Source organism: Pipistrellus kuhlii, unplaced genomic scaffold (assembly GCF_014108245.1).
Source record: "Pipistrellus kuhlii isolate mPipKuh1 unplaced genomic scaffold, mPipKuh1.p scaffold_m20_p_7, whole genome shotgun sequence".
In the NCBI taxonomy this organism is placed as follows: Eukaryota; Metazoa; Chordata; class Mammalia; order Chiroptera; family Vespertilionidae; genus Pipistrellus; species Pipistrellus kuhlii.
In genome coordinates, this window is record NW_023425573.1 from 22,976,433 (window position 1) to 22,998,659 (window position 22,227).

The 22,227-nt window shown below is 43.1% G+C and overlaps 1 protein-coding gene across 3 annotated transcripts; it reads right to left on the minus strand.

Annotated features, from left to right (window-relative positions):
- Positions 1-195: 195 nt before the first annotated feature.
- On the minus strand, positions 196-14,087 carry SLC19A3 (solute carrier family 19 member 3). Of its 3 annotated transcripts, none has more exons than XM_036421048.2 (6): positions 13,944-14,087; positions 9,867-10,018; positions 6,997-7,825; positions 5,186-5,378; positions 2,325-2,466; positions 196-1,304 (listed from the first exon to the last, which is right to left on the minus strand). In XM_036421048.2, exons 1-6 carry the CDS (start codon positions 14,020-14,022, stop codon positions 1,176-1,178), a joined length of 1,524 nt encoding a protein of 507 aa, XP_036276941.1. In that variant the 5' UTR covers positions 14,023-14,087; the 3' UTR covers positions 196-1,175. The 3 variants fall into 3 exon arrangements, 2 of the variants coding, with proteins under 2 accessions (XP_036276941.1, XP_036276942.1); XM_036421049.2 differs by having other exon boundaries at positions 9,867-10,133; positions 13,944-14,066; XR_004984859.2 differs by having other exon boundaries at positions 1,170-1,304; positions 2,325-2,459.
- Between the last annotated feature and the right edge of the window lie 8,140 nt (positions 14,088-22,227).

The window sequence follows — 22,227 nt, forward strand, 5'->3', positions numbered from 1 at the left end:
ATTTTATTTTTTATTGATTTCAGAGAGGAATGGAGAGGGAGATAGTAACATCAATGATGAGAGAATCATTAATCAGCTGCCTTCTGCACACCCCACATTGGGCATATGCCTCAACAGGAATCAAACTGTGACCTTCTGGTTCATAGGTCAAAACTCAACCACTGAGTCATGCCGGCTAAGCCACATTATTTTATCTAGTACAGTCTCTGCCATTTAAAAATTAGGCATTTCCCTTTGCCCGTCACTGGTTTCTTATTTATGAATACTTATAGAACTCCCTGGGAATTCTACTTAAGTTTTCTCTTTTAAACAGCCAGTACACTGACATAGCATTAAAACATCTATCTGGGATCATGATAGGAAGAAAGCTCACGGCTCTCCTTGCACCACTAGGAATTGACATGAATACCATGACATGAATACCAGGAATGTTAATCTAGTCTTGAGGTAGAGTTTCAACAGCAAAGCTCAGGAGAGCACCAAGTAAAAAATTAACATAAAAAATATTAAAGGGTGATATTATCAAATAGAAGCTTGCTCCTAATGCTAGGCTATCAGAATTAATTAAAGTGGAGTACTTAGAAATGAGACCAAACCTTGTAATTCTCTCAGAGAACTGAGTTATACAAAATACACTTAGTGGAAGAGGGAAAATGTGACAAAACTGTTCCACGTGGAGTCCGTTTCGGTAAGATACACATCTAAGCAAGAATGGGCAGTTCAGTTAGTTCTTCTGCTCACAAATGAGGAACATTCCCTCCAGGACCTCACTGGGGACCTCATTGTGAGTCACTGCTTAGCAAGTAGCAGTCCTGGTCAATGGGCACAGAAACAAGCCATTTGCATGTATTTACAAGTGATCAAAGCCAGATTTTTTCAGTCACTGCTATTCACGGGAGCGGGGCGGGGTCCCAACATGGGTTGTTTAATTGAGACTAATTATTGTTTAATTGTCAACTGCATCCAGCTCAGCTGGGCATATAGATATCTGGTCTAAAGCTGAGAGTTTGTTGTGGTTTTGAAAAGGTCCACTGGCATCCAGACTTGTGAAGACTGTCAATTTATGGCACCCGGGGACGGTGACCAGCACAGTCCTCGCTAAGAGCCTGCAGTGGTTGACATAAGATTAGGGCTTTGTTCCCTTGATGGCGTTTCTTGGTCCCCCTGGGCGTGGCTCATCGGTGGCTCTGACTTGTAGCAGAGCTTTGCACTTCCTTTCGGCATTTGGCAGAGTAGATAATGTATAGGCTTCTAATAAGGAAAATTCCAGCAATGACAGCAAAATAACTCCCATAAACTAAAAACTGTAGAAAAACAAATAGAATTAGACACACATGAAAGGTGACCATCTCTGTCATTGATTATTCATAGTGATGTTCTTGATTTGCTTGGATTAGGGGGTACCTGAGATCCAGTATCTCAATAATGGGATATTTAGTTTTGTACAATATTTTCTTCTGCTCCCATCTTACTAGTAGAAGAACCCGGTATGAAAGTGTAAGCAATACAGTAACTAAAGCTGAAGCCGGTTTGGCTCAGTGGATAGAGCACCGGACTGCAGACTGAAAGGTCCCAGATTCAATTCCGGTCAAGGGCATATACCTTGGTTGCGGGCACATCCCCAGTAGGGGGTGTGCAAGAGGCAGCTGATCGATGATTCTCATTGATGTTTCTAACTCTCTATCCTTCTCTCTTTCTCTCTGTGAAAAAAATCAATAATATATATGTTTTTAAAAATACAGTAACTAAAAGTGTGGGCTTTGGAGCCAGGGTTGCTTGGTTCAAATTCTAAGATTGCCAATGGTGGAAAAAGACTAAATCCCACTGATCTGTGTGTGTCTATGTTTGGAGAGTAAGAATGCTATATGTAATATCTCCAAGAATAAATTTTGGACACTGAAGTTACTTCTTATCTACCTTATGTGCCCCCCTTTTTTTCAGATTAAATGTAAAATGTGAAATTGGGCTAATTGCCAGTCCCTCAGTGAATTCCAATAAACCTTGTTGGATTCCAATAAACCTTGAATGGTAGGTTCTAGATGGTAGGAGGGATATGGGGACACAATGGGGACATATGGGGACACAATGACGTGTTGCCTGATGATGTTTTAGAGCCAAGAGTAAATGCTCCTTTATTGTGATTATTGCTCAAAACTACTCAGTGTGTTATACTGATAATTAGAAAATTTTCTTATTTTAAAATTTGCCTAGCCAAGGAATTCGAGTAACTTAAGTATTGCAGTGGTAACGTTGTAAAATCCTTTGAGATGACCTAGTTATTCTGTATTCCCACCAACTCTGAACTGAGCAGTGCTGCAGCTTACCTGAATGCTGATGGGCAGGTTAAGCCCTCCCTGATCCACTACGACCACGGTGATGATGGTCTGAACCACCAGGGCCAGGAAGGTGTTGATTCCAAACACCAGGGCATACCGCTCCATGCTCAGATTAACTGCAATCTGAAATCTATCATTAGACATGGGATAGGTGTTTAAAAGAGCATACATGGGATTCTTAGCTTCAAAAGACAAAAACAAAAGAGAAAGCAGTCTGCTAGGTGGGATGGGGGTTGAAGAGACAGGTGAAAAGGGGAAAGGGGCTGAGATACACAAACTGCCAGTTATAAAAAGTCACAGGAATGTAGAGCAGAAGAAATTTAGTCTATAATATTGTAATAGCTATGCACGGTATCAGGTGAGTACTAGTCTTACCAGGTGATCACTTCATAAGGCATACAAATATCTAGTCACTATGCTGTAACACCTGAAACTGACATAATATTGTATGTCAACTGTAATTGAAAGAAAGAAAAAAGAGAGAGAAAGCAGTGTCTTTTATTGCAGATTGAAAACATTTGTTTTATTTTATTTTATCTTATTTTATTTTATTTTTCAACCACAGTTTACATTCAATACCATTCCACACCACGTACTCTACAGAGTGGTCCTCCCACTGCCCCAATTACCCACTTGGCCCATACCCAGTTACCTCAACATTATTGACTATATTCCCCTCTTTGCAATCTGCATTTCTGGCTATTCTGCACCACGGTACCAATTTGTATTGTATTGCTTATTGCCTTCACCTTTTTCACCCAGCCCCCCAAACAGCTGTCAGTCTGTTCTCTGTGTCTGTGAGTCTATTCCTATTGCGTTGTTTCTTTTTTTGTTCGTTACATTCCACAGATACGTGAAATCATAAGGTATTTGTCTTTCTCTGACTGGCTTATTTCTTGTTAACAGTAATCCTTATCTAAATCTTCCCAAGTATAGACAAACAGGAAGAGCAATGAAAGGGAGTTCAAAATATTGTTAGAGGCTTAATTAAAATAAAGAAAAAAATGGCAAAATTCCTCCTGCCCGATTTAATACTTCCAGAAATTAAACCTAAATGTTCTAAGTTCTCATAACTTCAGAATATTGGATGCAATTTGATTTTAGATACTGTTGTATAGTGAATTTTTATAAAAAATACCTAATGTTAGGAAATTTTTGGAAAAAATTTACTCATTATAATGTCAATTGTCTGTATTTACAGTTTCAAAGTTTGGAGAGGACAACATAACTGGTTGTCCAATGAAATCTGTAATAAATTTGTAATAAGTATATAGGTTTTGAAACAAAACACTTATGAAAGACCGGAAAATGCATGTTATTTAGCATTCCCCCTGGAATGCAGGTAAAGGTTTTGTGTTTTGACTATGCTTACAATGAAAAGAAATAATATAATCCTACCTTAACAAAATGCTAACATTAAAAAAAGAAACTCAAGACACATGAGTTTGATTCATTATATTGACTCATTTCAGTGAAAACACACACACAAAACTTGCTATCTTTTTCATTTGTTTCCTTATCTTTTTCCAGGGTGCTTATATTTATGTATTTTGTCAATTGCTTATCAAACATTTTTCACAAATTAAAAAACAAAACTTGATAAAACTTTTGTTTCTATCTTTTTAAATTTAAATGTTGAACAAAAACTGCACACCTATGGATGAGGACAATGAAGGGTGGGGAAAGGGAAAAGGGTGGAGGGGAGCATTTGAGGGGGAAAAAAAAGAGGAACATTTGTAATAATCTGAACAATAAAGATCTATTTAAAAAATAATTAATTTAAATATTTATCTTTTTTTATTACTACTAAAATACATTTCCTGATAGTCAGCTTCCTTTGTACTTATATGTGGATCTAAATGTTTTTAATAAAAAATAACCATCTTAGGGTATTAGTGGGGGTGAAGGGATTGAGCAAAAAAGAAAAAGAGAGACCTTATGGACATGAACAACAGTGTGGTGATTGTTGGGGAAGCGGTGGTGATGGAAAAAGTAAAATAAAATAAATAAAATAAAAAATACTCTCTGGAATTTATTTTTTATATTATTTGCATCTACATTTTTCAGTACACAACTTTTTATAACATGCTGAGAATATTTTTTTTCAAATATACACTTGGTATTATGCCAACAACCAAGTGAAATCAGGGCTGAAACCTAAACGAAATTATTCAAAATCAAGTTTCATCACACCTTATTATAGAAAATTGCTTGAAATAAAAAACCACAACCTGACAATGTGTCATTGCTCTTGCTTTATGAACCTACAGAGTTTTTTTTTTAAGAACTTTTATGAGTTTATTTGAACCAACCAGATCATATATGCCTGGCAGCAAGATCTCAAATGCTCTGGAGAGTAAGTTTTTGTAGCTTCTTTCATGCATTTGAATGTAAGGAGGAGACGAAGGAAGATTGCATGCAGGTGGGAGACAGTAAGATGGAGATTGGACTACAGGGCAGTTAACAAGATTATATGCCTTCTTGAGGGTGTTATGGCTTATTTCAAAAGTGTGTTAACTACGGTAGATGCACAGAAACAATGGACAGGGCTTACTTAAGGCAAAAATTAAACCTTTTACTAAAAACGTTATGTGCCTGGCATGTGACTACCCACCAAGACGTGTCCTGTTAGGAATTTTTTTTCTTGATAACTACTCTTAGTAATATCCAGACAGAAAATAGTTAACTAAAAAGATGGCTTAATTATGTCTAATATAATATGAAGTATTCGACATTTAATATTGCAACTGATTAAAATCCTTCTGAAGTTCTCAAAGGTCCTATAAGACTATAAGAGAAAGAATATGGTTTAGTTTTAGGAGTGGCCAGAAATGGTTGGTAATACTTACACTGCTATGGTTATAAGAAGCATGTAGCTGGACTTGAACATCAAATAGCCAGCATAGCATGCCCAGATGTCAGTTATGTAGTGCATGAGAAGTAGGGAGCTGGCATTGACCACTGAGAAGATGGCCAGGGCCAACTCTCCCAGAAGGTTCCAGTTGACTTTCACATAACCCACGGCAAAGGCAGCCACGGCCCCTGACAAGGAAGCATTAGGAAAGATCAAACATGTTGCCTTTGCACGTGGAATATCAGCTTGGTCTCTTAAAAGCTCAGGTCTCAGGTAATATTCTAGAAGATGAATATATTGCTTTCAAAACTTGTGAAAATAGTGCAATCCACCAAATATGGACTTATCCTTTTCTCAACCACATTTTTCTTTGGCTCCTCTCTTACTTCCTATTTTTTCAATCATTTAGTTGCCACACTTTTAATTAGCATATCATCTACATGCCAAACACTGTACTAGGTGGAAGGGCCAAGGTCCTAATCATGGCTCAGTGGGGAGAAGTAAAAACCCAGTTATTCAATACAACAAGCAAGGGCAGGAAGAGAAGAGGATGAAGCCATTGCTCTGGGGTACACCTGGCCCATTCATATTTGCCTTTCTTTATCATTTTTATAGTAAGTTTTTTTTTCAATGATGTGCTGCACTGGGTAGTAAGTTTTAGGCTATCTTATTAATATTTATATTTTATTATATTTACATGCTATTTAAATATTTATGTTACGCTTATTTATATAATTATTATATATTATAATTACTGATTATAATTAATAAGATTAATCTTTATTACTCTTAATCTTAATTCGAGTCCCATCTTAACATCTTCAGATCTGGCCTAATTTAGTTGAGATTTTGGGTGAGCAAATCTATATTGGTTCATATTAAGAGGTTGAATAATTGACTATAATTAGGGTTAGTAATTATAGTTCTCTTTAGCAAAATGAGAGATATTTATGCTTCAAATTACTGACATTTGATTAATTAACCTTTTCACATTTGTTCTAGTAAAGACTATGGTTGCAAAGGAAAAAACACCTGTTCTTCCCTCAAGAACTTGGCTACAGGAGAAATCATTTCAGTGGAGCATTCGGCTCGGTGCTGGTTTTTGGCAGTTAAACTGAAGTCTCCCAAAAGGGAGACAATAATAAACAAATGCGGCATGAATTTTCTGAACCTTTTTGTAAATGAGGGTGTGGAAATCTCCTACTTCCTGGACAATATCTTCAAAGTCTTATGTGGCATTTAAGTTTCCATTTACCAGGACGTAAATATTTGTCAAAGCTCAAAGGCAGATTTCCCTCTGATATTAGAATCCTGACTCTCCCATATCTTCTTCTCCTCATTTAAATCTCAGAAGGGACTTGTGAACATTTTTGGTGTACAGCCTAGAACTTCTAAAGGTGGGCGCTAGCTAAACCAACTTCTTTATTAACCAAAACTCTACAAGTGATCATTTCGTTAAACTCATTTTCTAAAATAATAAAACTCCTACTGAGCTTCAAGCCGTGTATTGGCCTTTGACACTGAAAACAATTCTAGAAGAACAGGGGGCATTATTAGCACGTTTCCTGATGGTGAGGTGAAACCTTAGAAATTTGGCTCGCGTTTGCTTGGTGTTCAATCCTGAGCTCCTTCATAACGAAGAAGTGTCATGCTCCTCTTTCCTCTTCCCCGCGTCTTCCATCCTAAAGGAGATCAACATGCCCTCTAACACAGAGCTAATTTAGCACCATGGAGAAATTTAGCAACTGGAAAAATAAACATAACGAGGGTAGCCCGTCAAAGGAGAACCAATCAAGGCATACTTACCTCCAAAGGTGGCGATAGCTTCCACTCCCCCATTATAGACGGAAGAATTTTGGGACGGTGCCTTATAGTCCCACAGGATTTGAACGTAGTTGCAGACCTGGTTGAAGCCCGCTGTGGAGAGAGCCCACCACAGGGACCAGTATAAAAGGCGCTTGGAGGAGTAGCACTCCTTCAGGTCTTGGAACCACTGCGCAAACACTCTCCGAGCGACGTTTTCTGGCTTGGGGCTGCTGAGCTGGCCGGCACCCAGGCTTCCTGAAGTGGTGGCTGTTTCTGAAGTGGGTTTCTCCTCATGGCGGCCAGGTGTTGCCCCTTCCCGTGGTTTATCTAACCCCGTATTCATGCTTAATGGCCTGCGTGCTTCTTTGCTGGGCTTTGCATGAAAGAACATGCTTTTCTTGGGCATTGGGAGAAAAAGTGAGAAAAAGAAAGCCCCGGAGACAGAGACCAAGCATATGACATTGAGGTAAAAGTAGGATATTTTGGCCAGCGACACCAAGAGTTGGGCCAGTACCGAGGCGGCCGTGTAGGCCACCAGCATGATGCCCCTGCAGTAGCCGCTCACTTTCTGGTAGTGCTCTGGGCTGACCACGCTGTATATGTAGGCAAAGTAGGCCACCTCGGTGGCAGTGACTACCCCGTAGACGAATTCCACAACCTGCATGGCTCTCACTCCTTGGCCAAACAAGAGCAGCAGGTACATAGTGATTAAGCTAATGCCTTGGAGGACGATGACTGGCTTGTAGCGGACGTAATCAGTGAGGATGAACACGGGGAGCAGCAGCAGCAGGTAGGAGTATGTCCACACGGGAAGGATCTCATTGGTTATCTGCGAAGTTGAAAAAATGGAGAGTGTGACCATGTAGCACCAGGAAATGAAAAGAACACCTTTCTTAGCCATGTGCACAATGTCGCTTGCACAATGTCAAATTTTGTATCCAATTGGATAGGATATTCTTCATGTTATGAAAAAGAATGGAACATGGATTTTCAAGAAAGCCACTAGGGAAACAGAATGCCCCTTGTATCCGCGCCCCCCCCCAAAAAAAAAAAAATTGTATACTTCTGTGCATCTCAGTAAGAGAGTATGTACAATCTGAACTATACTATGTTTATTAGTAGATGTATGTGCACTTGAGTAAATCAGTCAAAAATTGCTCAACAGATACTTCTAGTTTTTTCAGGTCTTAAAAAAATACCTTTACCATGAATTGTACGCCTGAAATCTTATAATTTTATTAACCAATGTCACCCCAATAAATTCAATAAAAATAGCGTTCCCTTCCTGTTTAAAGACTCATATTAGATAAAGAGGCTACAATGCTAAAAGAAACCAACAACCTTTATCTTTATTTGGCCCATCCCTATGTCAAAAATGTCAGCCCTTCCAAGGTCTGGATAAATATATACACAAAGATCAAAGACTAAATAATGGTATAAATTATGGGGTGGGAAAAAGAAATGCACTTAATATCCTCCCCAACTCCTGGCTCCCCACCCCCCCCCCCCCCCCCCCAATTTTTGTCTCAATTCTAGCCTCTGTTTAAGATGGATTAAATCATGGAGTAAGTAAAAAATGCAATGCATTTTTTCAAGGTTCATTCATAGGGAGAGAATACTGAAGAAGCTGTTGATATGGGGGTCTTAATGGGTACACCATACCAGCCTTTGCTCTATCCCTTCTGCTTTCTACAGCAACTTTATTGGGTTTAAATGCCAACACTGAGGGAAAGTGCAGTGATTTGAATGGCTAGTGTCACTGAGCTGTGCCTTAGGATGGATACATTAACTAGTCCATCATGGTTGAAGAAGCAGACCCTTGGGATTCACTTGCTGATTCTGAACTTGTATCTGTCATTTGTTTTGCCTTAACCATGACATACTTCCACTTGGCAATCCTTGAAGCACCGTTGTCTCTAAGTGATTTTATATCACACACAAGTTCACCTCTCTGTCCTTGCCACCCTATCACCAAGGAAACCAGCATCAATTAGTCTTCCCAGGGAAGTCATACACTCTTCAGTGTTTTCATAACTCTGGCTGGAGATTATAAAACTAGCCCAGAGTAATTCTCCAGTTGAGCCATGCATTTCCTGTTGCACTTCTTAGGGAAAAAAAAAAAAAAGAAAAAAAAAAAAGAGGTGGATCTTTTAAGTAAGAATTTGGCTTTCTGGGGAAGATAATGCTAGCAGATAGTTTTTCAAAACTGAGGAAGTGTCCTAAAGAGATGTAACAATTCTTTATCAGAGTTTGCTTATACATCATCATCCTGGAAGTTTACTAGGAATAGTTCTAGTGCCTGGCAGAAACTTCATTTTAGGACTAGAGGCCCAGTGCACGAAAATTCGTGCATGAGTAGGGTTCCTTTGCCTGGCTGGCAATAGGGGCCGATCATGGCCATCTTGCCCAGTCTCGATTGGGGCCAGTGGCCAGGGAGGAACCATGGGAAGGCTCCAGGGCATGTCTGGTCCCATCTTACCCAGTACTGATTGGTTGGATCCCAGCAGCAAGCTAATCTACCTGTCAGAGCATCTACCCCCTGGTAGTCAGTGCTCATCATAGTGATCAGTCAACAGGTCAGACTTTTATATATGTAGATTAGTGTCATGAAATCAATAGAGACCTGAAAGGTTCCCATGCAGTAAGACCAATGTTAGAACTCTACAAAAGTTAAAATATTTATTGCAACCTGTAATGTATTTTGGTTTCCCATTTTTGCAAGTGTGAGGAGGAAAGAGTAGTTTGAACAGTTCTATTAAATACAAATACCATGAAAATGAGATTCATTGAAGTCAGTGCATTAATCTTATTCAAGTCTGGTAAAATTGAACCACATTAACACACATATCGATATATTGATATTAACTTACCTCTGTGCTGGTCAGGTTTTTGTCTGGTCCAGATAAGTATGGGATAAGGAAAGGTTCTGAGGGTCTCATCATGGAGAAAAACCCAAATAAGCAGAGGATGACAGTGGGATAAATCCAGGAATGGCCCGGTGAAGTTTGGAAACAATCCATGGCTGATAAAATGGAAACAGAGCCAATGTTAATTGATGTTTACTCTTTTTGGCTTCTTGGGAATAATGAAAAACTGATTATCTCCAAATATTTTATGGCAGTTTCATCCACCTGTAGCTGAAATGGAAAGGTGTGATGAATAACTGCTCTCGAATATTCCGTAGATTAACCAGTCAACCTTCTGTTGCCAATAAATTTCTTATCCATTATTGCTGGGGTAGAGTCACACTTCACTGTTCCTCATCACACACACATGGTAATAAGTTGCCACTAATAAGTGGTAAACAATGGGCCAATGAATGTTTGAAAATAAGTAAAACACATGTAACCACAGATATACAGAGAATAAACAGTCTGGGAGGGGATGATTAATTCATCAGCAACTGTTCCATGAAAGTAAAAAAGAATGACGGCATATACGATAAAGTGGAACCAGAAGCATGTACATATTTTGAGGATCACTTGTATCCACTCTTTCAATGGTTTTGACCAAGGAATTCAACCTTTTTTTATCTCATGGCAACATACTTCTAGGTAAGCTCAAACCCAAAAGAACATAGATTGAGCTGATGAAGCCTTCTATTAGACTCTGAAATTTTTAACATGCTGAATGGCACCTTTTTACACATGAATCCCACCAGGGAACAAACCTGAAACCCAGGCATGTGCCCTGACTGGGAATCAAACCGGCAACCCTTTGGTACATTGGTCAATGCTCAACCTACAAGCCACTAAGGCCAACTGCAAAAATTCTTAAAACATATAATATCTCACTCTTTAGTCAGGGGCACTGGCCTCTTTTCCTTTAGATTGTCAAATAATAATAATAAAAAATGACAATAGTCAACACAACAATAGCCTTCCAGTGTAAATGAATCCAAATTATACCTATCTTTTTTGTCAGATTGGCAAAAATATATATTTCTTGGTGTGCCGCAGATTTTAGAAATTAGTTTATGTGTGCTATGAGATTAAAAAGAATGAAATCCCCTGTCTAAAACCATTGAAAGAATAGATTCAAGTGATCATCAAAATATGTACACCAACCATGTCAAACTCACGGCCCATGGGCTGCATGCCTCGCTTATATGGCCAGTGTTACCCTTTGAGTTTGACATGCTTGATGTACATGCTTCTGATTCCATTTTATCATATATGCCCTCATTCTTTTTTACTTTCATGAAACATTTGCTAGTGAATTAGTCATCCCTCCCAGATTGTTTATTTTCTGTATGTCTATGGTTTCATCACTTGAATCTCAGGTGAGCCAGGAGGAATATTTCTAGCAAAACCACAGAACCAGTGGACAACCTTAGCTAGAAAGTCATCTCACCACATTGTACCACTGAAATGTGCTGTGGTAACTGGTCAAGTGCATGTGGAGGGGTGAGAACAAATTTGTCCTTTGCGGAAAAACTATGCATTGTTTGAGCTCTTTTACAACTTTGTTAATTGCATTAACTGATAACAACGTGACATCATTTTTGTCTGTGGCCATGCAAATGAGTTATATCCAAGGAAGCTACAACCCTCTTCCTGTCTTCCACCTGGAAAACCAGTTTTCCCTGCCTTTCAGTATTCCTGATCTATACATCTACTAATTCTTTGGATTCTTCTTTGATCTGGTTGGAATATCCTTACCAGCTTCCTGACTAATCCTACCTAATAAAAGAGTAATATGCAAATTGACCATCACCCCAACACACAAGATGGCTGCCACCATGTAGTCAAAGATCCTGCCCCCATATGGACACAAGATGGCCAGCAGAGGAGGGCAGTTGGGAGGGACCAGGCCTGCAGGGGAGGGCAGTTAGGGACAAACAGGCTGGCAGGGGAGCATCTAGGCATCAATCAGGCTGGCAGGAAAGTGGTTAGGGGGTGATCAGGCTGGGACAGGTTGGTAGGATAGGGCCTAAATGGCCAGTCGGATATCCCTCAAGGGGTCCCAGATTGGAGAGGGTGCAGGCTGGGCTGAGGGAAACACCACCATGCACGAATTTTGTGCACCTGACCTCTAATGAGTTAATAAAACCTTTAATATTGTACATGCTCATTTGTTTAAAAGATATCTTTATTGTTGAAAATATTATAGATGTTCCTCTCTGCCCACCAATGACCCCCTCTACCCTGCTTGTGCTCATTTTTATATCTGTTTGAGACTTCTGACTTTATTCTTTTCCGGAATTTTCTTCCAATGCCTGTTACCATTCACCACACCTCAGCCCACCCAAATAACCTCCAACTGGTTCCTCTGAATCTAAATGATTTGCTGATCGTTGTTAAATCCCCAAATCAGTTTTAATATGTTGACATCTCACTGCAGACCTTCCCAGATTTAGGCGTGGTTTTCCCCCTCCAGGCTTGGGTTTTCCATGGACAATGTGGCCCCATGGGAAGAAGAGCGTGACTCTGGAGTTTCAGGTTCATGTTCCTCTTGCCCCATCCCTGTTTGTGACAGGTACTTAACCTCTCCAAGCCTCCTCTGAAAAGGTGGACAATTATACCCATCTCACAAGGTTGTCTCGGACTGTTCCGTCACGTTCTTGGCACACACTATGCGTTCAGTACAGCCGCCTTCTCTCCTCCCTCACATGGCAAACTCAACCAGGAAGAAAACAGCCGGGTACGCATAGTTCAGACAATAGCTTCAGAAAGGTAAATAATCCACAGTTCATAATTTCACATAAACTGCTAAGGGACAACAGGCCAGATACACTTATTTCTGAATATTCATGCTTGAGTTGCATTTACCATTCCCCAACCTTAAATCACTACTGCTGATCTATAACCAACAATGCCCGAACAAAATTCATGCTTCTGTCCATTTCAGCTACTCTTAAGACAGTTGGAAGAAAAACATATCGGAATTTAGTCGTGTATTGCTGTATTTAAAATATATACCTTGTTGAAAACACACCTCCCGTCTTTAGGAGACACTAACGTGCTCAGGTATACGCAGGAGTGGTTTTCTTTTTTATTTTATTATTATTTTTTTTATTGATTATGGTATCACATAATTGTCCTCATCCCCCCAATCCCATCCCAAACCCCTCCCTACATATGCCCTCGCCCCCCCTACCCTCCTCCATGGCCATTGGCCAGGCCCATATGCATGCACACAAGTCCTTCCCCTTTACCCCCACCCTCCCCTACTTTCCCTGAGGTTTGAAAGCCTGTTTGGTGCTTCTCTTTCTCTGGGTCTGTTTTTGTTCATCAGTTTATGTTGTTCATTATTTCCTCTAGACGTGTGAGATCATGTGATCTAAGAAATACCCTTGTAAGAACCTAAACTGAGACAAGCCATAATGGTTATGCTGAGAGGCAAATGAATCAGTCTGTAGAGCCTTCCTTTCTGGGCCAACAGTTCTTTTGAGTCCCAATTTCAATGTCAAATAGTTCCTTATGTATACATGTCAGCCATGCTATTTCAGATTTCTTTCCCCCTTTCGGGTCCTGTAAGCACCGGACAAGCCCAAACCTTTCGCATCGGACCAGCAGCAACACCGACTTGCTCTACACCCAATTCGATGACCTTTCTCTCAGTTTCAGTGCAAGGAGTTCGCCCTGGAGCCCGGGTCCCTAGGCTTCAAAGCGCCCTTTCTTTCCGCACTCGGGACCTTTTCGTTAGTTTCAGATGGGGCTTTGCAATTCTGTGCCAAGGCTTCTCTCCTGGACCGGGCATGCGGGCTCGCCACCAGAATGCGGGCTGTCATGAACCTGCCTTTCGGGAAGGCAGCGGCGAGCGTCCAGGCACACCTCCCGGGCGATGCGCGCCGGGCAGGAGGGGCGCTCCCCGCGGCGGGAGGCGGACCGCGAGCGGGTCCAGACCCGTCCCAACCCGCCGCCACTGCGCGCCCGAAACTGGGGGACGGGGAGTGCCGATCACGCATTTCTTCCATTCATCCACCCTCCCGGGGCCTCTCTTACCTACGGAAGGGCGTTTCTGCTCGTCCAATCGCTCAAATCCTGGGTTCACCAGCCCCGGGGGACCACGACCTTCAGCCATCCCCGCGCGGGAAGGCGCGCGCCGGAGGCAGGGGAGGGGGCAGGACCGGCCCGAGACCCCGCCCAACGTCTTGTACTTGCCAGTGGCCGGCGCCCGGGCGTTAAGCGGGAGGCGGGAGTCCTAGACACCGACTCCAGACCTTAAAGTAACACACGGACACCGATATCCACCCAAGGAAGCGGGAGAAGCTGAGTGCAGTGTCCATCTGTTTCTATATGTCCGTTCCTCTCTAAACCCATTTATTTCCCTCAAAAGTTTTTGAGAGGAACACAGCTTTGATCCCCCATTCTGCACATGAAGAAACTGAGGCAGAAAGAGGTAAGGTTCATAAGTAGAGAAGCCTGGATTTGTTGTTGTTGTGGGGGCATCCTGAATCCGGTGCCAATGTTTATAATCACTAGGTATTATTTTTAAAAATATATATTTTATTGACTTTTTTACAGAGAGGAAGGGAGAGTTAGAAACATTGATGAGAGAGAAAGATGGATCAGCTGTCTCCTGCACACCTCCCACCGGGGATGTGCCAGCAACCAAGGCACATGCCCTTGATAGGAATCAAACCTGGGACCCTGCAGTCCGCAGGCTGATGCTCTATCCACTGAGCCAAACCGGTTTCAGCTAGGTTATTATTTTTTTTTTAAGGTGGTGGGGTGGGGGTGGTTTCCTAGCACTTTTGAGAAATTGCTAGTACAAATAGTTCATATATTAAGTACTTTTTTAATTGAGAGAAGTTAAAAAAAGCATTACAAGGTTCTCATTGGTTAAAATGGAATTAAAAAACGGTTGAGCCGTTGGTGGAAATGAAAACCCTCCCTCAAGATAAATGCTGCTTGGTTTCTAAGGGCTGCTAGTGGGAATGAAATCAATTAAAATTGGGTCCATGTCCTATTGGTTTGGATTTTCTATTCTCACGCTCCTATGATTTTCGGAAATCTGCCTATAAAGTACCATGATGCACTTCAGGAGTGGGAATAGCCTGTTCACAGCGGGACAGATGCCCTTGTGAATTCTAGGGCCCTCCCAAAGAACACTGTGACGTTGTTGTTGTTGTTGTTGTTGTTGTTGTTGTTGTTTTTTAAGGTTGAGGGTGTCACGATTTCCTCCACACTGCTCCCCAAAAAAGACCTCATTTGGACCTTGAAAAGTTACTTCTGTGTTTCTTTGCTATCTCGTGACAGCGTAAACCAAAGAAAGATGATGGTGAATTCAATTCATAGAAAAGTCAACATATTTGCTGATGAGTAGACATGGGTCTATATTTGGTTCCATATGATTCAGTGGTGGGATCACAGATGACCAGAGATGGGCCATGTGTTGATAATTGTTGGCTTGGGTGATGATTCTTAGGAATTTATTGCACTATTCTCCACTTCTGCGTATGCTTGGCATTTTCTATAATTAAGGGTTTTAAAGTAATCTATTCACTAACACCCTACTTATTGAGTACTGTACTTAGTACTGTACTAAGTACTAAGTGCCAGATGCTGCTCTAGGTCCTTGAGATAGATCAGTGAACAAGAGGGTTAGAAATCTTTGCTTTGTAGAATGTATTTTCCAGTTGGACATGGGGTGAGGCAGAGTAAACATGATAAATTCATGGATTTTATGGCATGTTAGAAAGCGTTAAGTGCTATGGAAAAGGGGGGGAAAAAGACAAGGATAAGATGAGGATGTAGAATGATGGAGAAGAGGGCTAGGGTCTGAGCCTTGGGCGTCAGTCTTGGGAAAGAACCTACAGATGAGGCTGGAGAGGAGCAGCAGAGAGGGGCAGAGGGAAATGAGGGTGGAGGAAGGAGGAAGGAAGTGGGTTGGGGTGGGAGAAGGGGGTGGTCACTCAGATGTGTGAAATGCTGCTGGGGGGCCAAATGAAAAGCCCTGTGGGGAAAGGGTGCACTTTTCACTTGATGGGCTTCCCCAGAAAATGGACTGAGAGCCTCTGGTGTTGGTACTTAATCATGTGATTGCAACAATGAACAAAAATCCTTGATGCAGGAGTGGGTAAAGTTGACCAGACAAAAACAGTCTGACATGGGAAGCTGTATTGTAATGGCCTTCCTCTCAGAAGTCAAGCCTTTGAAGCAAAGGCCCGTGTGTCCTTAGATTTCTAGTGCTTGGCTGAGTACCTGGCCTAATGTCACACTCACCTATTTGCTGAATGAATAAGTAAACCAGGTCATGGAATGCTGGGGTAAAGCTAGGGGCTGTCAGCACTTCTTACAATAGGAATTCGGTGGCAGACATAGATGTCATGAATGTGTCTAGAGCACAGGAATTTCCCTCAATGACTTTGATGACCAAATGTCTATCTTTTTTTGTAAAACCCAGTATAAGATAGCGTAGGCCCAATCACTGGTTAGCTAAAACCTATCCCAGGTCTTAAAATAGCACCCTTCATTATATTCTATTGTTCTCGCTCATTGGAGGGGATACATCTTATAGAACAGACACACATTGGAATAGAAAAGTGTTTTGCTTTTTTTTTTTTTTATTAAGAAAGAGTTGCTTTTTAAAAAAGAGACATACAAATGGGAAAAGTTAGTGGGTATACAAAAGAACAAAACAGTTCATCCTAAGTAAAATTTTCAATAAAATAAAATATTAGCTCTCAAGACTTTATTTTGTTAAACTCACAAATAGATTTTTGATGTGGGTGCCTGGGTTCCCAACCCCTAATGTTGATAATATATGGTGGTATTTGATCTTTTTTTTCCAAACAGAGACAAGATTCCAAAGAGGACAGAGAACAAATACTCCGTGATGCTAAGTCCTGGAAGATACTGGGAGAAGAAATTGATGCCACCATGATGCCAGGCTGAAGGGAAACAGCCAGCCCTGACCCTTCAGAGTGCAGGGCGCAGAATGAGCAATTCCACAGCACGGAGTACACAGGACTAGAGGAAGCCGGTGGCGGGAGAGGAGGAAAGTCTTACCAAATTCCATGAGCAAAGCCCCAGGAAACTTACCCTGGAGGAACAGGCTACTGGCTAGCAGCAGCATTGCTTCTGGCAGCAGCATTTACACTGGCAGCACTTCTGCTGACAACAGCCCTTCCCACAGCCACAGCCACAGGAGCCACAGCCACAGCCACAGGAGCCACAGCCACAGGAGCCACAGCCACAGGAGCGGCGGCAGCAGCAGACCACGGGGACGCTGCAGCAGCCCCCACAGCAGCCACGGCAGCAGGGGCAGCAGCTGGAGCAGCAGCCGACCCTGTAGCACCTGCAGCTGGTGCAGCCACCACAGCCACCACCACAGCCACCACCACAGCCACCACCACAGCCACCACAGCCACCACAGCCACCACCACAGCCACCGCCACAGCCACCGCCACAGCCGCCACAGCCACCACAGCGGCCACCACAACCACAGCACCCCATCGTGTCAGTAGAGAGGACTCAGGTGAAGTGAGGAGAGAGACTAGGAGATGAGGGACGTCTGATGCCCTTTGCTTCAGGGGCCCTTATATACCCCCTTTGGGGCCTAACCCAGGGCACGTGGCCACTTCCTGATTGTGGTTTCACCAGCTTTCCTTGGAGAATTTCACAAGACCCTGAGTGTATTTCCTCACGGAACACCTCTGAGCTCACAGACTTGTTTATTTTTGTACTTTTCCTCAAGTTACTCTTCTAGTAAAACATGTTTCTAAAATGTTTGAATCTAGCTGCCTTCATGGTCCCCCTATGACTCAATTTCTTTATTTTGGGATAAATCATATCTATTTTTTTTTTTTTTAAAGAAAACTGTTTTTTTTTTTAGAGCAGTTTCAGGCTCATGGCAAAATGGTTCGGAAAGTACAGAGTTCCCGTAGGCCCCCTGTCCCCCTACTCACAGCCTCCCCACTATCAGCCTCCTGCACCACAGCTGTGCAGTTGTGACAATCAATGAGCCTATGTGGAAATACCATTATCAACCAAAATTGTCTTTTTTTTTTTTTTTTTTTTTTTTTAATGCCTTCATGTTGCCGAATCACAGCCCTTTGTCTGTGCTCGGGATCAGACGGTGAGCTTCCTATAGTCCGGGATTGTATTGTATGGATATTTTCATCCCAGTATCAGGAGCACAGCGGTGAGGTGACAGAGAGACATGTTGATGAGTGAATGTTTGTGCCCCCCCCCCGCCCCAGTTCATATGCTAAATTTTAAGCGGATTTTAATGGGGGTCTAGTTTACCTACTGGGAACAATAGGGTTGTCGTAATTGGGAGAGTGGCCATTGCTAGTGGGTGGAAGCCAGGGCTGTTCGACATCCTACCACACACTGGACATCCCCAAAACAGGATCTGCCTGGCTCCACCTGTCAGTGGTGACAAAAGTCAAGAAACACTGCTGTAAGCTGATTGATGATTCTCTCTCATCGATGTTTCTAACTCTCTATCCCTCTCTCTTCCTCTCTCTTCCTCTCTGTAAAATATCAATAAAATATATTTATACACACACACACAAAAAGAAAAAAAGAAAAAGAAACACTGCTGTAGGGCTTTATTTCCAAAGCATTTCCCCATCTATTCTTTCAGTACCATAGAGTTTTCAGAGACTCACCCACAAACAAATTATTCCTCAATTCATTCATAAAGAAGCACGAAGCCCCTAGCGTATAAAGTTCTGTGCTGGGAAGTCCACGTAACGGCTCAGCGGTGCCTTTATCTGGTCTGTGATGTTGAACAGAAACTAAGGCCGAGTGAAGCCTTAGAATACATGGAACTACAATATGGGTCGTGTCAGCTGATATAAAAAGTTTTGGGTATTAATGAACAATATAGATCTACACAGTTAAATAATTCTAGGGCTCCTCCCAAACTTCTCACCTTCTAGGCCACTGTGCAGAGGTGACTGTCATCTTGCCAGCTCTTTCTGCTGGGAGCTGACCTCCTATTTTTGTTCATTCCTTTCTATGACTGCTTCTTGATTGCCAATGCTCGTTTTTGTTATAATAAACTAGAGGCCCAATGCAAGAAATTTGTGCAGTGGTAGGATTCCTAGGCCTGGCCAGCTATCAGGGCAGATCTGTGGGGCGACTGGGGATTTGGAGGAGGGGGGAGGGTTGGGCACTGGCATCCTCCTTGGGTGGCTGGGTCCTGCGAGCTGAGGGCAGCTCCTGCGTTGAGCATCTGCCCTCTGGTGGTCAGTGCATGTCATAGCGACTGGTTGTTTCACTGGTTGTTCTGCTGTTCAAATGATTTGCATATTATTAGGCTTTTATTATACAGAATGGGGATTTGACTCTCTCATACAACTCCCAGTGTATTTATTCCACCATTTTTAGTAAAATCCATTACTGATGGCAACTTAATTATTATAATATAAATGTTGTTCCTTACAGAGTCCAAATAGGCTGCTGTGATTATACTTCCTTCATGTACACACACTTTGTTTTTCTGGAATATCTTCCTTTCTATTTCCATTTTTTGTTGCTTTTGCTTCAGCTTTCTGCCATGTGGGCCATATTATTTTGCATGTGTATTTTTTCTTCTTAAATAACAAATCATGAAAACTCTTCACGCACCCCAACTCTTTTTTTTTTTTCTTCTTCTTCTTCATTTTAATTAGGAAATGTCTTCTTATTTCAAATGCATTACAAATTGTACCGGGTAAAGATGAGTCATTGCAAAGATATGCTTGTGCTTTCTAAGAAATCACACGATGTGAGTTCCACCAAAGAACGTGACCCGGTGACCGGCTTTGCAGCACGAGGTGGGAGGGAGGCCTTGTTCCCTGTAAGCCAGCTCTGGGGAGGGTGTCGGGGCTGCTTCTGCATTGGGCCAGGACGTCAGAGCCCGAGGCCCCTTTCCTTCCTCCATGTAAGAGGGCTGCCCCTCTGGGCTGCCCCAACCTGGCCTCCTGGGAACACTTGCTTGTTCAGTTGTCAGACCACCGATTCAAGCACAGCCTGCCGTGCTCTACGGGTCTTCTTAGTGTGCCCATGATGTCTTCTTAGTGTGCCCATGACGTTGACAGTACCCCCCTTTCCGAGGCTCCCAGGGGCCCTTACTGGGGTTTGTAAGGCATTTGACTTAGAAAACTAAACAAGTAACCTAGTAAACCTAGCTGACATTCCAGAAAAGGGAAGTGATTAATAGGGTATGTGGTTCTCTCGTGACAGCTGAGCCAAATAGCAACAAGGAAGTGGTCATGTGTCCTCCCTCTCCCACTGCCAGAGGTGGTATATAAGGGCTCCCCCAACAGAAGGGGCATTAGACCTCCCTCACCTTCTGACTATCACTCCTCACGTCTCCTGAGTCCTCTCTACTGACACCATGGGGTGCTGTGGTTGTGGTGGCCGTTGTGGTGGCTGTGGTGGCGGCTGTGGCGGTGGCTGTGGCGGCGGCTGTGGTGGCGGCTGTGGTGGTGGCTGTGGTGGCTGCACCAGCTGCAGGTGCTACAGGGTCGGCTGCTGCTCCAGCTGCTGCCCCTGCTGCCGTGGCTGCTGTGGGGGCTGCTGCAGCGTCCCCGTGGTCTGCTGCTGCCGCCGCTCCTGTGGCTGTGGCTCCTGTGGCTGTGGCTCCTGTGGTGGTGGCTGTGGGAAGGGTTGTTGTCAACAGAAGTGCTGCTGCCAGCAGAAGTGCTGCTGCAAGAGGCAATGCTGCTGCTAGGCGGGCCTGCCGGCTCTGGACAGGTGCTGCAGGTAACTCCATTGGTAAGATTCTCCCTCTTCCTGCCTGTCCTTCATGATCGGAAAGTCACAGGGGTGGCAGGAGACTGGTTCTCAGGCTGCGGGTTAAATCCATATCCCTGGGTGCTTGAGTACCTGCCTTCGAAGGGAAAATGCTAGCACAAACCTTCTCTATCCACCCACCGCCCATCAACGTGTGAACCCAGCAACACAGAGTGATGATTTTAATGCTGTGCTTTCTTGAGAATTTAGTGTTGAAATGTTTCTTGCTATTTCCCCCTCTTTCTGTAGCTTCCCCATCCTATATCTTTGCTACTATCTTCTGTAGACCTGCGATTTCTTCTCAATAAACCAATCAAATTGGCATCAAAGTCTCACCGTCTCCTTTTATTTCTTATTGGAATGTGTCTCATTGAAAGATTCTGCCAAACCCATAAAGTCAGACCCTGATGTTTATTTGAGATGGGTTTGGAATAATTAACTAGTGATCTGACTCTAATAGGTTTTCCCACACGGTAAAGATTTAGGCTTCAACCTATATAAGCCAGAGGGGGTAATGGGAACATCGTATTAATAGACTGAACACTGCATGCCTAAAGCCACGGGTATCTAGTCAGGTTATTTTAGTTTGGCTCTAAGTTTAAAATCAGCTGGTTTAATGAGATTTTTTTAAATTTTTTATTTTTAATATATTTTATCGATTTTTTAAAGAGAGGAAGGGAGAGAGATAGAGAGCCAGAAACATCGATGAGAGAGAAACATTGACCAGCCGCCTCCTGCACATCCCCCACTGGGGATGTGCCCGCAGCCAACGTACATGCCCTTGACCGGAATCGAACCCGGGACCCCTCAGTCCACAGATCGACGCTCTACCACTGAGCCAAACCGGTTTCGGCTAATGAGAATTTTTTTATTCTATCACCTGTATTAGTTAACTGTGTCTTTGGCAGGTTATGGCTAAGAAGAGTTGTGAGTTACTAAAGCACTCTCCACTTTGATTATGTTCCATCCCAAGTAAACAAGAACTTGAAAATAAAGACATCTTGCAACATCCCGGAATCCCCTGAGGGTGAAACCACACACAGAGCACACCTTCTGAACGCAGCCCCCCCCCCCCCGATTTTATATATTCCCTTCCTTAGAATTTTCTACCTAAATCTGTCCCATGTTGAAAGTGAGAGCTGGAGAAAGGGGGGGGGCACTGGCTGCCCCCAGGCTGGGGAAGGTGATTTACTCCCCCCCTCACTCTTGCCCACCCCCTCACCCTGGACCACAGAGGTCCTGCTCTCTCTCCCCCCCCTCACAGAGGGTAGATGCTCCGGAGTGGTGCTTTCAGAGGCGGTGCGGGAGGGGCTGGTGGAGGGGCGCACACAGGTACCAGAGGCGAGCATGCTTCCAGAGAGAGGCTGGGGGTGCGAGGGGGCCACCGGACAAAGGAGATGGGGCCCTTCCTGCCTGGCCCAGTCTCTCTTCAGTCGTCCCCGGAAGGCGACAGGCCAATGTGCTTGCAGGGTGGGGTGTTACTACTTTGTTACTAAATGTTAGCGTCGCCTACTACGGGCACCAAAGGGGCCAGGTGATAACATGAACTAGAGGG